Source organism: Numida meleagris, chromosome 1 (assembly GCF_002078875.1).
Source record: "Numida meleagris isolate 19003 breed g44 Domestic line chromosome 1, NumMel1.0, whole genome shotgun sequence".
NCBI classification, from domain to species: Eukaryota; Metazoa; Chordata; class Aves; order Galliformes; family Numididae; genus Numida; species Numida meleagris.
The window spans coordinates 85,419,351-85,432,329 of record NC_034409.1 but is presented as its reverse complement, the minus strand read 5'-3'; the positions used below and the strand labels follow the sequence as shown (position 1 = coordinate 85,432,329).

The 12,979-nt window shown below is 41.4% G+C and overlaps 1 protein-coding gene across 4 annotated transcripts in view; it reads left to right on the top strand.

Moving 5' to 3' along the window:
- Positions 1–12,979, top strand: part of MYH15 (myosin heavy chain 15) — a 58,276-nt gene that overhangs the window by 14,945 nt on the left and 30,352 nt on the right. For 2 of the 4 annotated variants that reach the window (XM_021400703.1, XM_021400712.1), the window contains 12 exons: positions 866–1,011; positions 2,072–2,175; positions 2,684–2,827; positions 4,712–4,868; positions 6,141–6,168; positions 6,738–6,831; positions 8,185–8,205; positions 8,807–8,899; positions 9,909–9,972; positions 10,061–10,159; positions 11,809–11,912; positions 12,328–12,466. In XM_021400703.1, the coding sequence (XP_021256378.1) occupies positions 921–1,011; positions 2,072–2,175; positions 2,684–2,827; positions 4,712–4,868; positions 6,141–6,168; positions 6,738–6,831; positions 8,185–8,205; positions 8,807–8,899; positions 9,909–9,972; positions 10,061–10,159; positions 11,809–11,912; positions 12,328–12,466 (1,138 nt within the window). In that variant the 5' untranslated portion in view covers positions 866–920. Of the gene's footprint in view, positions 1–865; positions 1,012–2,071; positions 2,176–2,683; positions 4,869–4,890; positions 5,561–6,140; positions 6,169–6,737; positions 6,832–8,184; positions 8,206–8,806; positions 8,900–9,908; positions 10,160–11,808; positions 11,913–12,327; positions 12,467–12,979 lie in introns of those variants that run through there. The other 2 variants (XM_021400720.1, XM_021400721.1) reach the window with 2 other exon arrangements.

Below are 12,979 nucleotides of genomic sequence, written 5' to 3'. Positions count from 1 at the left end.
TGGATATAGCTGTTTAGACTAATTTTGCTAATAATAAAATATATAAACATGATTTGTGTTTATAAAATTTTCATTATATGAAGTGCCACTGATTTGAGTTGACTGTATTCTCTCCAGATGATAAAACTGAGAATAGGATAACTGGTTAGCTCCTTTGTGCTCAGAAACCCAGCAAATCAGTTGCACTTATGTCAGTGTGCCCTGACCTTTCTTTCATGATAAGAGGTCCCTAAACACCATGGTCGTGTTATCTGAGAAAACGAGTGCTGTAGGCATAAAGATGGACTAATAGATCAACGTGAAAAACTTCAAAGCCATTGTGCTAGCACTGCAGTTTGCCCTCTGCTCTGCCCTGCTGCACGGGGATACCCAAGGTGGGTGAGCCCTGGGTTCCTGCCAGGCTGACGGGCACCATCTGAGGGCAGCACTGTGGGAGCACCAGCTGTACCCAGCTCCAGCAGCAGCTTTCTCCACCAGGAGTGTGGGCCTGTGACCCTGAAGCCTTGTGCTGCCATTTCAAGGAAGCAGCTGCCCAGGAGGATCTGTGGTGTGGCCTGTGGTCCAGTGCAGGCCCTGCCCCAAGTGGTGCCTTTCATCTGCTGCTCTTAAGCACCATTCATGCCATAAAGAAGAGATTGAATTCTCCTGTGGAGATAACTGTGACCGGTGTCAGGGTTTTGAACTGCACAGGATCTGTCTGGCTTTAAACTGAGGCAGGCAAGAGTTTAGCTAAGGGTGCAGTAAAGCCCCAAATCTGCCGGAGATGTTGTCATTTCAAATTAGTCCGTTTTAATCAGCCACCTGCCACATTCTGCCATGTACCACATGGTCCACGAAATACAATTTTATCCACTTCTTTTTGTAGACCAGGTCCTTTTCTTTCTCCTCCTTGAGCCGTACTACCTTGAAACCTTGCCAAGATGATGGACATGACGGAATTCGGGGAGGCTGCTCCCTTCCTCCGAAAGAGCGAGAAGGAGCTGATGATGTTACAAACTGTTGCCTTCGATGGTGAGTTGCGGTACCATTTAGGCTGCCAGTGGCCAGCTAACCCATAATGTACGTGGGGAACGCAGAGCAAAGCAGGTTGCAAAACCCTGTTGTCGTTGCTGCTCTTTGAGGTAGCTGGCAACCAACTTTGTGATTCTTTTTCCCACAGAGCTACAAGAAGAAGCCCCAGATAGTGCTGAAAAGAAGCAATCTATCAACTTGTACTAAGCAATTGGCTAGTTTTAGAATTAAGATGTATTTGTGCTGTACTGATAAAAGAGATTGCTTCTTTGTCTTTGTCCATTTGAGAGAAAATCATCACACACTGATGTTCCTGCAATGCAAGGATTTCTGTGACGTGAATAGATGTCTCCATCTGCTTGATTTATATGTTTTATTGACAATGCAGTGCTAGGTTTTAGCTTTCCATAAGTTATTTTTCAGGAAATGCATTTACGTGAGTTCTGAGGTGTAGCAGTAAGAATAAATATGCCAATAACCACAGCAATACGCTGTCCAGAGTAGTTGCTATAGCGAGTCATCTGAAGTCTAGCACAGCTACTCCAAACTTCTAAAAAGCAGCAGACATAACTCAGTGTGAGTTATTAATATTGCTGTTTTTCAAGACAAACTTCAGAAGAATGTGCAGGAATAAGGTTAAATCTGATAGCTGGCAGGCAAATATAGTGGGCTGAATTCCTCGTTCAGATAGCAATATTCAGTGTGACTTTTTAGCAAACGGCTTAATTTGGACTTGGATCTCAGTTCCTCCATCTGCACACCGGTGCTAGTGATTATGAATTTCCCTTGGAGGCTGAGATTCAGCCAGCATTTGTGAAATATTGTGACACCTTGTGCTGGGAGGATCTAGGGAAGCCAAGTGGTGGTTTCAAAGGAGAGACAACATTTGTGAGCCCTGCACCTTCTGTTTTGGCACGCAGCTCCCACAACTCTGTGATTGGTTGTGGTCCCTGGAGTTTCGTGCTGCTTGTGTGGTAAAACTAATCCTACCAATCCCAGTTAGGCATGGTGTTATTATTCAGTGCAAATCTGTGAGCCCTTCTTCTCCTTAATTTCACAGGGAAGAAAAAATGTTGGGTTCCTGATGAAAAGAAAGCTTATGTTGAAGCTGAAATTACAGAAACCAGTGGTGGCAAAGTGACCGTTGAGACAACAGATGGACGGGTATGGAAGCGTTTTTGTCTGACCCATGATTAAGGAGGGCTGAGCAGCAAGCCCCAGTACAAACCTGGCTCTGTTTAAACTCTGCTGCCCGGTTCATATCATCTGTGAAATAGCTTGTGAACAGGAAGCTTTGGTAGCTGATGGCAAATGAGAAACAGGCAAGAGAAAAATAGGAGTTTGGTGGCACATCAACCTCTGCTCGCAGTGCTGTGCAGAAATGTGCAACCAGCCAGGCCAGGTTTGGATCCCAGGAGGAGGCAGGAGGTAAAACTCCACACTTAGAGCTAAGTCTCATGGCTTCACAGCCATACCACTCTCCTTACCTGTAGCATCTCAGCCTTCCCTGCTTCTGTCTATGTCTGTGAAAACAAATGGAATTACTGTTACTTACTTAGACCGCCTTGAGTGGGAAGGCCACCTCCTAGAGGATAATACTTTCACCTCTAAGGGAAGGGATCTGACAGGGATTCTGAGTGTTTTCTAGACATGCTATACTCTGTCTTTGTAGACCATGACTATAAAAGAAGATGACGTGCAGCCAATGAACCCTCCCAAATTTGACATGATTGAGGACATGGCTATGCTGACCCATCTGAATGAGGCATCTGTGTTGTACAACCTGCGGAAGCGCTACAGCAACTGGATGATTTATGTAAGGGTCCCTGCTTTGTATATTTGGAAACATGCATTTCAAATGCTATGATATTTGAACACAGGTTCTTCATATTCAGCTTATAACTTGCATGTGTCATAAAACTGAGGGCCTTGCTCAATTGCTCAAAAAGGATAGAAGTTCTTTGCAGTTGTTTTGCAAAAAACTGTTGCAAGACAAACAAAAGTGGATGAATAAGATGAAGTCTAGTTCTGTTTTTCCTTGCTTGCCTGGGAAAGGGGTGTCATGGGACATATTTTCAGCAGTCAAGGCCTTTGGGAAACCAGTTTTATTTTTCTACTCCTAATAGTAATCCATGACGTTACAAACCATAGCAATTTCCTTGTTAATAAACAATGCCTCAAGCTTAGAGCACGTGTATAACTTCTTTTAACTATGAGCCTTTCTATCTTCTGTTCAGTAATTTTCTTCCCTTAATTTTCAGTGCTGGTATTTGTCTCATTTTGCTATGGCCTTGTTCCTCATTCTGTATCTTTCCCATGACATCTTTAACAGAATTTCTATCATCACCAGAACAAGTTTCAGTAGCGTCAATTTTTATGAGGCCAAACTTTTGCCTTCAGTTTGATGCATCCAATTGTGTTTGAAGTCAGTCAGGGGAATCTACAAATTTTCTAGCCAATCCTTATTCAGGTTTTTGGTTTTCATCAGAGGACTGAATCCAGTTTAAATTATGATTGTTATACAGTTTCTGGATTCATCTAATAACCCCTGAGTGGACATGTATGTCCTAAAACATAGCTATGTCTTGCAGATCATTATATTTAGAAAATGACATTTGTCATCTTGCTTTAATCCATTTACAGGGTGGAGTTTTTTTCCTTTTAGAAAATTAGGATGAAGGACTCATACCAAGGGTGTTCTGAAGTAGGTGCAAATGCTATTTTGGGGGGCAGACTCCTGGATTTGTTAACTTGATAATCTACAGGTGTACGGTGCTAATGCCAATATAACAGCTGGTTTCTGTGAAGTTTTCTGCTTGGACGCAGAATAAAAGTACCTGACAAATTACCAGCTAACACTATTTCCCCAGAGTTACAACTGGAAATACATTCTGTGGTCTGATGTAGGAAGCCCAAAGAATCACTATAAACATAGATTTTTGACTTTTTTTCCAAAAGCTGGAAAAGCTCCACAGCCTTGGGGAACAGTGCTATGAAGTTTTCATAGAATGGTTTGAGTTGGAAGACACCTTTGAAGGTCATCTAGTCCAACTCCCCTGCAATGAACAGGGACACCAACAGCTAGAGCAGGTTGCTCAGAGCCCCATCCAGCCTGGCCTTGGGTGTCTCCAAGTTCAGGGGCATTCCCCACCTCTCTGGGCGACCTGTTCCAAGTTTTCTCTTTGAACAATGAACTGAAATTTGCCCCGGGGTGCTCATAGCAACCTGGTAATGACAGATTGTTTATCTCAGATTTCTTTCTCTAAGAATAGTTGTTTCTCCCAGATTTCTCTTCCTAAGAATAGCGTTCAAATAGAAAAACTGTGATTTTTATTTCATAATTACTGTTTTCAAGAGGAAGCAGCACTTTCTGGGCAGCCAGGTAGAAAATGAGACATAGATCTCCTTGCTGTTCCTCTGCTCTGCTGAAGGGGCAAGCCTGTCTGATTGTCATCTCAGAGATACTTTTCCCCCTTTGGAAAGCTGCTTAGTATCTATAATATTGACGTAATCGATTGCCAATAGGAAGTCACTTAGCATACTGCTATTTTAGCCTTTGATCTGAATTTCTAAAACTTCCAATCAGAATTCCAAGTCAGATCAGAAGGCGACAACACCAGTTCCTGCTTGGTTAACTCAGATTTTTTTTTCTCATTCCTTGAGAGGCTGTTCTTCTCCCTTGTGTTGTTTTCCACTCTAGACCTACTCAGGCTTGTTCTGCGTGACTATAAACCCCTACAAGTGGCTGCCTGTCTACAAGTCGGAGGTTGTTGCTGCCTACAAAGGCAAGAGGCGCTCGGAAGCCCCTCCTCACATCTTCTCCATTGCTGATAACGCATACCACGACATGCTGCGTAGTAAGTGGTGCTCCTTCTTTTAAATTTAGTTTTGCTTTATTTAGCAGACATGACTGATACCAGATGGCCGTTAGAGAGAGCAGTGCACACCAAATGTGCAGATACTCGACAAGCAACAGGAGCTTGGGAGTCTGCATCCATAATTTTTTTAATTACTGTTTTTTTTTGTTTTTTTTTTTCTCTCCCTTGCCCATCGTTGTGCTAGTTCTGGCAACAGTGAGCTCATTCTGATGCTCATCAGATGCAGACATTGAAAGGTTAATGAAGGGCAGCCATGGCGGGTGCTGTGCACATGTCGCTCGCAGGAACCCGCTGTGGATCAGCATTATCTGACTGCCTTGGGGCTGAGTGCCTACTGTGCAGCAACCAGCTACAGATTTTCTTGTGAAATCTCACCCCAGCTTTCAAATTACTGAAAAAAGGGTTTATCAGCAGGGGGCAGCAGTGATGTGCTTCCACCGGGCGCTGGGAGGCAGCCGAGAAATTCCCAAAGAGACTCGGGGTCACATGCTGCTCTCACCTGCTTTTCGTAACATGGCAAATCCAAGAGGAGGGAAGGTGCTGGGGCAGGGGTGATCTGCATGTGGCTGCAGAGAGCTGCTGTTTTATCACATAAGACTGGAATATCGCCAGCCTGCCCATTGTGCAGCTGGTCATGATGTCTGGAATTAAAACAGAAAAGAGGAAATTAGGTGCGGTGGTTCTGGAAGGTGGTATTACTTACCATTTGCTGAACTTGTTTGCTAACATATTGATTGCAAAATGTTCTTATAAATCTTTGTTTCTGCTCAGGCCCATTAACAGCAGGAAGGCTGTAAGATGTTATTTCAGTAGCGTAGCTAACCAAAGAAGAGTACATATATAGTGAGGAATGGTCTATGAACAAGCAGTAGAAGTGCTTGGGCTGGTGCAGTACTGCACGGTAGAGGGGTCAGGTGCGAGAAGAGACCTATGAAGGAGTAAGTAAAGAAACATTTTGCTGACAGGAAATTACTTTCTAAGTTATTGTTTGCCAGACATAGGGAAATACTCATGACTCAGGTGTTCAGAACTGACTTGAACAAAACACAAGGGGGAGATTCAGGGCAGGGGTAGATTGGCACTGCTCAAGGCAGGACTACATGGTGCTTGTTTTTACTTTTCCATCTCTGTTTCCTGTGATTCTGTGCTTTTCTTTCCAGACTGTTTCTGGATTAGTTGGTGCTGATTTGCAAGGGTAATAAGCAATAAGTACAGCCTACTAAGTTTGTCTCGTTTTTTTTTCATCCACAGATCGGGAAAATCAGTCTATGCTGATCACGTAAGTGCTTCTCTTTTGACTGATCTGAGACTCTATTGCTGCAAAAAAACTTCAAAGAAAAAAAAATCCCCCTGAAATACAAGTTGACCCTTGAAAGCTCAGCTAAATTGCCTGGAACTTAATCCAAGTCAAATAATTAGCACTTTGGCCATCTGATGTCTGCTTTGAGTCTCACTGGAAAGGAATAGCTGAGGATTTGATTTGATGGAGGCCAGCCTGCTTCTGATCCGTGTTTAGTGTTCTTTCCAAGTGGTCATGGTAACAACTCAACAGGCAGTTAATGAAGCTCTTCCAAGATTGTCCTTGCTGTCTGCCCTCTTCAAGCACAGAAGACTCCTCCTCAACATAGTTGTTCTTGCTGCAAAACGTAGTTAAGAATACTGAATTGACACATCTGTAGGGACAAAGATGACCAAGAAAGAAAAGAAAGACAAACAACAGGCTACAAAAATCAGTCAGTGACTCTAAGAAAAATCTGTGCAGGGCATGGAGCTGATGGGATGATGTGGGTGAGAGCATAAGTTACAGTTGGTGGAGCAACACTAATGTTCTCTTACTTCTTCCCATAGTGGAGAATCCGGTGCTGGCAAGACTGTCAACACAAAACGGGTCATCCAGTACTTTGCCACAGTGGCAGCCCTGGGTGAACCTGGTAAAAAGAGCGTAAGTCTGCCAGTAGCTGTTTCATTTCAGGCTTCCACGATTTTTGCTGTGTACAACTAACATTGCAAGTCTGCATCCTGAATGCTAGACCACATGCTAGATCTCAGTAGGCATGGTTAGGATAAGTGTTTGTTGGGAAAAGATACTGATGCTTCTAAATGACATTACTAAGACCATATGGTTCTGAAGATAGAAAAGTAATGCTCTTCCAAATTTGCCATGCTGCAAGTGGAGCTGCAAAATCACTTCTGGTTCTGAGCTAATGCTTGTGGCTGCTGCTTTTTTCTAGGAGTTTAATTTTCACATGTATTAAATGTTTCTGAACGAATTAAAGCTGGTTAAAAGTTAGGGAGACCCTGAAGCTTAAGAAAAATAATTGATTTTTTTCACCTGGAAAAGTCTTCAAAAAAGCTTAGCTTTCATCGAAATGTCTGTTTTGTCGAAAAGCCTTTTATGACCACAAAAATAGGAGTGTTTTGACAAAAGATTTTTAAATCAGCTTTTCTATATTTCCCTTTGGATAAGCGCTGCTCTGCTTAAAAGTGCTAACGTTACAGTGAATAGTTCATTCATGTTGCTTTTTATCTTGTGTTGCTATGAGCTTATTCACTATCTGCTTCATTGCACTTCAAGGTTCAGTGTTCTTTTGTGGTGAATTAACGGATTCCTATGAACCATATGTAAAAGGCCAAAATTTCAGCCAGTCTTAGATTCTGTACATTCACCTCATGTCATCAAAATCTAATATGCATTCATCTGAGGTCTGCAAAGCTCTCTCATCAAATGTTTGAGTGGTCCAGAGCCAGCCTTCTATGTGCAACCATCTATATGCTCAAAATGGTGCCTGAAATCTGGTGTGCTCATGAAACAGTTGAGTTAATAACAGATATTGCAGCTGGAAATTTTTTCCTTGTAATTTGTTAGCTGAGGTCACATTTTGTCTTTGCTATCATCATCCTTTGCTTCTAATAATCCACATGTTCAAGTGCAGCATGATTTAATTGTCTAAAACTTGTCTGCTTGCGTTTACATCTTTTTGTAAGTACTTTTCATCTGAGACCAGCTTCTTAGTCTAGTTAGTCAGCCTTGTGCTCTCTTCTGGAACACCTCTAGAGTAAAGGCACTCAGATGTTTGGATTAGGCGTTAAAATAACAAGCTGAGCAGGAACTGCACTCGGCTATTTTGTGACGCATGGTGAATGCAAACTAAGGCTTCAGAAATCCCTACTGGTATGTTGGCACCAACTGGACATCTAACCTTTCTAATCTTTATCTTTTGTGATACCTTTCTTGTCTGTGCCCACGTTGTTGGTTTTCTTTTAATCTTTTCTGTTTTTTTTTTTCTTTTGACAGCAACCAGCTACCAAAACTGGGGTAAGTCATAAGCTTTGCTGTTTTGTCTTTCCTGTACAGAAATTCTATTCAGCTATCATTCCACTCCATGAAATTCAAATTTCACTCTGCATGGTTCCCCCAGTGAAGTGTTCCATGAAGCCAAGGCAGTTGCAATTTTCTTCTGCAAACTAAAGTTTTTGCAAGCAGAAGCTAATGATCTTCTCGTCTCCCAAAATTCCAGACATTACAAGTTCTGAGTGCTTTCAAAACTACTGCATTTCACTGCAGTACTTGTCACAATCTTCAGCAGCCCATCTCCTCCATGCGTTCACACGGATGTCCCCACAGACTCCATACATAGCACATAGGAGGACATGGTGATACCGTTTGTGTGCAGATGGTATAAATTATCAAACCTAAAGCTAAGCGGCAGAGAGCAGCTGAACTGCAGAGGCCTTTCAAGCACTCCTAGTTTGCAATTGTGCTGTTAGACCACTCAGGCTGTGCCACCCATCTGGTGTGGCTAAACCATTGTGGTAAGGAGCCCTTCTGCCTGTAAGGGAGGTGAGGCTGAGTTATAGAGGCCAGCTGAGTTTGTGGGCTGTATGTTTCTCAAGAGTATTTCAACCTTGATTTCTAGGGAACCTTGGAAGATCAAATCATTCAAGCAAACCCAGCCCTAGAAGCTTTCGGAAATGCCAAAACCCTGAGAAATGACAATTCCTCACGTTTTGTAAGTCTGTAATGTAACATATCTTCAACAATGGCCAGTTAATAACGTCTCTGTCATAATTATTTCATAAATTGCTTCTTATTTTGTCTGCTAAAATGGTTGGGTTTTCTTCACATGGAAGGAATAACAAAGGAGGACCGGCCTTTTTGGCTCAATAAACTGCCCCTGCTTATTCTTCAGTGTAGTCATGAGCTTTGGCCTCTCTCCTTGTTTCTATTAGACCTGCAGGAGCTCAGTCTGCTGGAGTACTCTTCCCCTGTCACATTTGATTGATGTTGGCTCAGAGGTGTAAAAGGAGTGACGTGAAGGAACATAGCCTGAGTTTGTAGTCCATCTTTTCCCTAAGAAATCTGGTTAAAAGTGAAATCAGAAAGGGTGGTGTAGGGAATCAGAGACTGTAATCATCTGTGGGAAGCTACACAGCTGGTGTGAGTTTTCCAGCTGACATGCAAATTAATTTCAGAAAAGCTGATGTCTTTGAGCATGATAAATTAGGTGAAAACTAGTTTGATTTTTTTTTATTAATTTTTGAGGATGAATATTCAAAATTAACAGGCAAATCAGGGTAAATAGCACAGCACTGTTCAGACTAAGTGGAGCATAAAAGTCAGGATTGCAAATAAGGGAGAGTCAAACAAAAAAAAAAAAGAGAAGAGAGAGAGCTAGAGAGCCTGTATGTCCTAGCCAGGCTTATTGGCTTATTGTTCTAAGTCCCACATTCCTGCAAAGCTGCAACATGAAACTGGAAAACATGTACTTTCCTATATCTCATCCTGGCTGAAAGGTGCACAGTTATCCTTTCCCCACAAGCTAATTACTTAGCTGCATGTATAGACTCAGGCTTGAAAAACTATTATATCTTTGTTTGGTATTTCTCATTGTAAATCTGCCTGTGCAAAGCCAAGGAGTTAGCATAAACTCATTCTTTGATCCAAATGATTGCTTTCATGTAACAACCTCTGTATCCTCTCTGTATTCACTAATTAGAATATTCTTCTGTGTGAATTAGGGTAAATTTATCCGAATCCATTTTGGAACCACAGGCAAACTGTCATCTGCTGATATTGAGATCTGTAAGCACCTCTCCTCTTTTAAAAAATACATTTGCTCGTATGAAAAATTGGAGAACTTTTCTCACTGAATTTCTCACTGTGCAACTAGATTTACTGGAGAAATCCCGAGTGATTTTCCAGCAACCGGGTGAGAGAGACTATCACATCTTCTACCAGATCTTATCAGGAAAGAAGGCAGAGTTACTGGGTAAGCATTTCATGGATACACAGCTTTTATGAACCAGCTTTTAGCTGAATAGAGTGGCTGAAGAGAAGCCAGGTAGTAAATTTGTGTTCAGAAAGGCCCTTAAGCTTCCACTTCTCAAATCTGAACCTCCACTGTCAGACACACTCTGCTAAAAATGGTGTTCTAATGGCAGCAACAAAGGAAATTTTTTGTGGTATACTGATGCAGGTACCCAAAAAAGTGAGGTGATTTTACACATTAGAATAAGGGAATTAGATGGGACTATTAATATGTACATTATACAGTCGAAAAGGATCACATTGAATTTGTGTAATTCAAGCTCTCAAAATAGCTGGAAAAGTTTAAGCGTCCTAAAACATTGGGACGATACATAACCTTAAGAATGCTAATTTTTTTTTTAATTTTTATTTTTTCATTCCAAACACGTGCTAGAGAAGAGCAGAGAGTGAATGAGGTCTCCCTGTTCTCATCTCCTAATGCTTTGAATAAAACCTTCACTGGTCATTTAAGAAACATGTTTAGCTAACTTTTGTGTTCTAAGAAACACATCTAGCACATCTTATAAAATGCATTAAAGAGTCACTATATTGTGACATTAAACTTCTGATAAGCTTATCCTGACAGTGTGTGGTCAAGTCCCTGATCCTCTTAGCTCGTGGCCTAATTAATTACAGGAAACATTTCAAGGAAGCATTGCACTGGGACTCCTCTGTTAATCCCTGTGCTGGGAAAATGTGATCCTTCTCTTAAATTGTCTGTATACTTAACGGCACACCTTTGTGGCCGGCAGGAGTGTGTCTGCAGGCTTTTGAAGAGACTGAAACCAATGGTGGCTTTGTTTTGTAGACAAGAAGTGTATGTCTTTGTACATCAATGCACAAATAGCATAGGTACATATAAATATAGAAAAAAATATATAAGTGAGTCCATATTGTACTGACTACATAGGAGACATACAGACAGAATATGATTATATATATGCATATTAGCAGGCATTTACACACGTACTTAGATATGCATGCATGCGTGTATGTAAATAAAACATTAACATCTAGCTTGGTCAAAGCCTCGTCTACTAATGTGGCTGAAAAATTCTGTGGATTTAAGGGAGCAGGACTCTCCCTGAAGTGGTGGACCAGCTAGCTTTCTAGAAAACAACTCTATTTTTTGATGTGAAGGAAAAGGAAAGAAGAAAGAAATAGAGCCATGTTCAGACTTCTGTTCATTGAGAGACAAGAGTCTTCTCCAAAGAGTCCTGAAACTCTTTATTTTGGGAAGAGAAACACCCTCATTTTTCCTGTTATGTATCATACTAAAATCATTTTCTCCTCTGCGTTTTTATCCCTACTGCCATGCAAAGCAGAAAGTAGAGCAAAATAGGAAACAATGATCTTAATGTACTGCAGAACATGCTTAGTATGTGCAGTATTCCTATGTTATTTTTATTCACTCTTTCTCTAAGTCTTGGTCTTTAGACTGGAAAAGTAGAATGAAAGAGCTGGTTGCTGTCATGCAGTTGTAAAAAGCATTGCGTACGTGTTTGTGTAAAGACAAATATTTGTCAGATTTGATCCTTTCAGTCTCTGGGTTTTTGGGGGGAGGTATGTCCTGAATGGACAGCAGTTTTGACCTTGTCTGTTCTTTTACAGATATGTTATTGGTCTCTACCAACCCATATGACTACCACTTTTGCTCCCAAGGAGTAGTTACAGTGGACAATTTGGATGATGGGGAAGAACTGATGGCAACAGATGTAAGCCTGTATTGATTCAACTCATTGGTTAGGCGCATGATGCGATGAAAAGTGATAGCAGGAGCCTAACTTCTTCCACTGAAACTACTGGAATAAAATGGAAGCAGAAATGGCTCTCAACTGCATTCATACTATGAAGCACAAGCTCTGATAAACTTTTGAATCTGGCCTTGCCCCACATAATGTCCATGGTCTCAACGTTCTTATCATTTTGATGCATAAAATGAAATAAATGTAAGATGTCCCCTTGCTCCCCAGCTACTGCTGAGTCTTCAGGGTATTCCAAGGGCTGCTGTGAGATAATGCCCCTGGGCAGGTTAATAATATCTGCCATGCAAAGGTAGATTTTAGGAATGCAAAATAGTATTGCCACTGAAGAGTCAAGTGACAAAATATCCAATTTTTTTTTCCACAGCAAGCCATGGACATCTTGGGATTTGTGCCAGATGAGAAGTATGGTGCCTACAAGCTCACAGGTGCCATCATGCACTTTGGGAACATGAAATTCAAACAACGACCCAGAGAAGAGCAGGCAGAGGCTGATGGCACTGAAAGTAAGAATAACACCTAACATTACTCCTTACTTTCAAAATCCTGGCATGTATCATACACTGTGTTGAGGAAGAAGCAGCCTGCTTCATTTTACTTTGCACAGTGTAGCCACTGTTCAGCCAAAAGTGTTGTGCTTTCATTTCTAGCAGTGGTTTGAACACTGGCAAGTAATGTTGCTTAGTAGAAGATGAATAGATACAGTCAGACCACACAATGAAACTCTATTTTTGTAACCATTTGAACAAAATGGATGTAAAAAGTTGTTGCCTTAGCTTTCTCTTTTACATCTTCAGGTCTTCTTTGCATCCTCTAGCACCTTGAATAGTATTATTTCAACTGCCTATATCCATTGTGAAGATATGTTATTTTCCCTTTACCTCAAGAATTTCTCAAGTGAGTTTCTAGATGACCTTCTCTGCTGTGGGAAAGAGTGCAGGCACATCCAAGACAGTACATTACAAAAAAAAAACAGGTCTTAGCTTCTCTTTGGAAGTGGATGTACTAAACATTTTTTC